The sequence below is a fragment of the Monopterus albus genome, unplaced genomic scaffold (genome assembly GCF_001952655.1).
Source record: "Monopterus albus unplaced genomic scaffold, M_albus_1.0 scaffold19.1, whole genome shotgun sequence".
NCBI classification, from domain to species: domain Eukaryota; kingdom Metazoa; phylum Chordata; class Actinopteri; order Synbranchiformes; family Synbranchidae; genus Monopterus; species Monopterus albus.
Window position 1 is genome coordinate 1128379 of NW_018127899.1, and position 5323 is coordinate 1133701.

The window sequence follows — 5323 nt, forward strand, 5'->3', positions numbered from 1 at the left end:
TCAGTTGCACAGATGTGGCAATTTCTACCCTGAACTGTAATAAAATATGACTATATCAGAAAACCTTTAATAAGAAATTAGTTTTTATATGAAAGCAGCACTAAAGCAGCAAAGCAAAAGGAATATATCAAAGTGCATTAGTGCAAATAGGACTCTGCACAAGGGTGCTCTGTTTAAAGTTGTTCAGGCTACTGGAGCTGCGGGAAAAAGGAACATGAAATTGAACATTTAAAAAAGGCATATTTAGAACAGCTGTCACATGGCAGAAACATTATACTTGGCACCTTGATGGGGTACTTACAGTTATATAAGCTACTGTAGAGTCTGGCTCCATCGCTCCATAGTGTGTTGGGCTCAATTCCAAACCTTGCTGAAAATTCAAGATGTGAGCAACTCTAGTGTAGCAATCGGACATATAAAAATCTCTTTTTCTAACAAAGACACCTTGAAATCTCTCCCATTGTACAGACAATAGCAGCAACACATAATCATCTGTTTTACAAACACACCAATCAAGAGAAACAAAAAAATCCAGGAATGTTCTGAAAGAGTTTCACAGAATGTAAAGCTATGCCCATATCCAAATAAGGCACAGTTCATCTTTAATGTTATTAAAATTCATATCATCAGTTTGTTAAACAAGGACTTTCCTTAAAAAGTATGCTCATTTAGTTTTGTGACATCATTTATAACCGGTGCTTGAAGGCGGGGGTGTATTCAGTAACTCCTTTAGGCTGCAGCTTGCTGTGCTGCCCCTAATTGCCCAAATATAGTTTTAAATAAAATGAAGATGACTTAAAAATACTAGTAAAAATTATAGTCACACTATTTATTTATTCATTACAAGCAGCAGGTAAAGTCAGTCAAACTGCTGCACTGGTCCACTTCAAGCACTGTTTATAACGCACTATAAGTCTGAGCAACACTGTTCAGATGAACCCTGCTCAACCTAATTCTGGTCCAGAGGGCAGATCATGCACAACAAGAAGAAATGCACAACTGTAAAAAAAAGAAAAACAGACCAACTCCCAGGTGAGAGAAAAGGCAGAAGGAAAAGATGTTTGATGAAAGAGTCTCCTGAGCAGAGGAAAGCACTGGCTATAATCAATCACTGGAGAGCTAAAGCCTAATGTCTGACTGAAGCCATCAGAAGACAACATGCTGATTGTTCCTCCCACATCGGGAGCCTTTCCAAAAAAGACAGAAAACCAAAAGAAGAAAGAACGCTTTCCCAGATTACTCTACATCAGAGGCATCGTTGTCAGAGAGGAGGTGGTTGCTCCCTTTTACCCGGATGTAGTGGACGTGGCGATTGCTGTTGGGTGAGGAGGCTCCACAGGAGCAGAGCTGACCGGAGAACAGGTTCTCGACATCTTCCAGCTGTAGGCCCTGGGTCTCTGGGAGGCAGCCCTGGACAAACAGGAGACCCAGCACCACCAGGCCTGTGTACATGAAGAACGCCCCTGGAAAGCAGAGACTCGCTTGTAAATTTCCACTGTGTGGTTCTGAGCTATAGCAGCCAATTTTACAACAAAATCATTTGACATTGTATATGCATGATGTGTGACAGCCAGTGGTCTGTCAGAGGTTTATTCTGCTTTTCCTCCTCACCGATATACACTTGAAGTGTATATATATTATTGTACAAGTGTACCTAATAAAGTGGCTGGTGAGTGTATAAAAACAGCAAAACGCACGACCTAGAGCAAAGCACTGACACCAGACCCCACATGCTTTTCTAAACAAAGCTCTCACCTCACATGTGAACGCAGACTATGAATGTATTTACAATCAACAGACCCCCTGATGGAGTCTTACCGTAATAGGTCAGATATTCAGCAACATGGAGAAAGGTCAGCGACACCAGGACATTAAAGATCCAGTTGACCCCAGCTGAGCAGGCGTTGCCGGTGCTGCGTGCCCAAAGTGGGTAGATCTCCGAGTTCACCGTCCAAGGCATGGGGCCCATACCTAAGACACAGAGACAGAGGCATTCATTAAAATTCACCAAGATAATACACATCTCATGTGCCAAGTGTTGAGCAGCAGTTATGGAAAGTAAGCTAAACTCAGTGGAGAAGAAACAGAAACAAGAGGAGATTTGATTGGTTTGAGGGTGAAACAGGCAAGATGTAGGGCAGCTAAAGGCAGATAGAGACTGGCAGATGAAAGCAGATTTAAGAAATCGGCTCTTAGTACCTCAGGAGATAGCCAGCACTAATCAAAACCAAATCTTGTGCTGCAGTCAGATACATAATGGGCTGTTTTTTTTTTTTTTGTGGAGCTTACACTTCCCTGTGAAGATATTGCAGAAACAGCTTAAGAGAGGAAAAATACACAGAACTGGCTACAGAGGCAGAGGCGTGTCACTGAGAAGCCAACATCTACCCAGTGGAGGCTGGCTGTAGACATTTTATTTGATGGTCTATTTTTTCCTCTGTTACACAAGCTAAGGGTGAAGTACAAGGGTGGAGACTAAGGTACTGTATGTGGGCCATAACCCGGTAGCAACTGTACCATATTGCCACTGAGGCAAGGATAGCTGGGCTTAAAACTTGTAGAATTCTTAACATATGTGCATAACACGACATTTAAACTGAGGCAGACTAGCACAAGAGGATGGGTTATTCGCAAGTGTTTGACCCATGAGGCAGGCTTGCCACCTAGTAGCATTAGCAAGCTGACATGAGGTTAAAAAGGAGTTCTGGTGTATTAGAGTGATTATCAAGACAGACTGGATACTTTTTTATTGAAAACCAAAATAGCATGTTAACAGGACAGAGGACAGAACACTGAAGACAGGGGATACAGGACATTTACAAAAGAGATGTCAGGGGTTTTATATTTGGTCTGTGTGTGTGAGGGTGGACTGGTTGACCTCAAAAAGTAGTAGAAGTTTGTTATTCGAAATGTTTGATGGATAGGACAGCATGTAGCTAACAGCAATTAGCTGCAAGTTACTGATGGAAGGGTTTGATAGAGTGAGCAGATACTGATGGAGGATTGTGTTGTGTTTGTGGGTGCAAGTAAAGAGAGGGGTTTGTTCTGGGACGCCAGAAGGCACTGTTGAGCCGTCTCAATGTTGTGGGCCCAACTAAAAAAAAACACCAATGAGTGACTGGGTGCCAACCTGATGGACTTGTAGACTTGCCTTCATTCCTACACCCACACAGAATTTATACTGGCATTGGTGATAATCTAATTATTGACTCAATGAGGTTGTTACTAGTGTATATTTCTTCTTATTGACAGTCTTGGTAGAACAGTGTTGGTGGCTGGACAGTTGATGGGGCCTGGCTCTCGGATGTGGTTACTTACCAAGCCAGTCAGACCAGCCACTGTTTAACCTGAGCAAATACAATGCAGATTCTGTGTGTCAAGCCACATCTCTGCTTGGGTGAGGACAGGGCTTCAGGGATACTTTGTGTTAAGAGTAGGTTAGGTCTGGAAAATGGTGCTGCTTATTGTGGGGCTCTGAGGATTTATGACGGCCCAGCCTGATGCACCCCCCCACCCTCCTTTGGGGCCAAATAATGGGTAAACATCATTTATCTTGTATACTGAGCTTCCATATGAATGCTCTCCCATTCTTTGGCACATTTATTTGTGTACTATCAACAATTGATATGAAGTACAGTATGTAGTAATGCATTAGGTATTTGTTATTCCTCGCAATCATATATCTTTATGATCCTATGCATAATAACTGCTTGTTTGAGTATTTTAGTGGTAAACGTTTCTGAGCTGTTTAAGGCACAGTAACGACAAGCTTTCCCCTTCTCTGGAAACTAGGTTATTGTACACATATGATTTATTTTTACTGAAAGACAAAGACTCATCCGTGACTTACAGGAAGACTGTTAGATGTTCATTAATTTCAAACCTGGTGCAAAGAATGCAAGATAGAGGATGAGGCCCAGCAGGACAATCCAGGAGTAGGATGTTGGACAGTAGTTGTAGGCCCAAAATGGGCTGTCAGCTGCCTCTGTCTGGTTGGAACAGCTGGATAAAAAATAATAATAATTAGGAAACTGAAACCTACAACCAACAGTTTTTAAAAGAAACTTGGTCCTTTCTTCTACATCTGCTCCTGCTTTTAAAGGCTGATTGTACTTCTTAATAAAAACAGACAAGTCAGCCATGATCATTTATTTCCCCTTATCCTCATGTTTAGTGAGGATAAAGAGATAAGTGAGTTAAAGTGAGAATACAACTGGTGTATATGGAAGTGTGCAACTGTAGACAGAGCACAAATGATCATTACTTCCTCCACTGAGAGGATGTGTGATTTTTAGCCTACATTTCTCTACAGGTTTTGACAATAAGCATGTTTCAATTCCACCTTAATAATCCTGCAAAATAAGTCTGTTTACAGGCAAATGTATATGCCTTATTTTGTCCCAGTATTTGGAAAATGCAGCAGCATCCTCAGTGTTTCTTATTTAGCTTGAGCCTTAAAGATACAGAAAGTGAGTGCATCTGCCTCCACTGCTTATTGACACACAGATAATCAGGGTCTGACCTCCCCCAAGCTGCGTGATCACTGGACGCTTGATTGACAGGAACGCAGGAGGAGTCGTACACTCCAGAGGCGTTTTCACGATAACAGAATCCACAGTTGGAATCCAGCATGCAGTGTTCACAGGACCTGGAAGACCAAGCTGAATGTGAAACCTCTCACAGGATAATACACATTAAGGGCTGCCCCCAGTAGTCAAGTCATTATTTGAGAGACCCACTAGGACAAGCCACATAAATGTGAGATTACAACATTAAGACAGTGAGATGAGAAAATAGATTTCACTTTTAGGAACTGATAGCAAAACTTCACATATATCGTTGATGTTTACAATAAAGAATGACAAGCAAACCAAAAAATATATCTTGACATAACACTGCATTGTCTTCATATGCCAGTTATTTATGAGAATAAGACTATAAAGTGTCATCACGAAAAATGAATGACATGAGACTGAAATGTAGCTGATTAGCGATGTCTTACCCATACAGTCTACAGGTGGAGTTCTGAGAGTCGACCTGGTGCAGGGTGATGGGTGGTGAACTTAGGGCAGACAGCAAGAACCCGACTGCCAGGAAAGACAGACTCAGACCAGTACCTGCAACAGTCAAAAGAAAACACATTGAGTAAAGCTCCAATAAAGAAAAAGTGTTATCTTCACACAGTTAATGATGAGACCTCTGCCTAAGACTTCAACTTGGAGAAATGTATTGTATAACTTCAAGTAAGAATTATTCTATTTTAGAAGTAATGCATTTATTGTATTCTGCAGCACTACCCAGATTACAAACCTAAAAGACTGCC

General features: G+C 41.5%; 1 protein-coding gene across 1 annotated transcript in view; it reads right to left on the reverse strand.

The window, feature by feature from the left end:
* Positions 1-282: 282 nt before the first annotated feature.
* The window catches only part of LOC109956429 (proton myo-inositol cotransporter-like), a 9335-nt gene continuing 4294 nt past the window's right edge, over positions 283-5323 (reverse strand). Inside the window, exons 6-10 of the mRNA XM_020593539.1 lie at positions 5003-5143; positions 4523-4648; positions 3884-4002; positions 1819-1971; positions 283-1463 (exon numbers count right to left, since the gene is read on the reverse strand). Coding sequence (XP_020449195.1) covers positions 1237-1463; positions 1819-1971; positions 3884-4002; positions 4523-4648; positions 5003-5143 — 766 coding nt within the window. The 3' untranslated portion in view covers positions 283-1236. The remainder of the gene's footprint in view (positions 1464-1818; positions 1972-3883; positions 4003-4522; positions 4649-5002; positions 5144-5323) is intronic.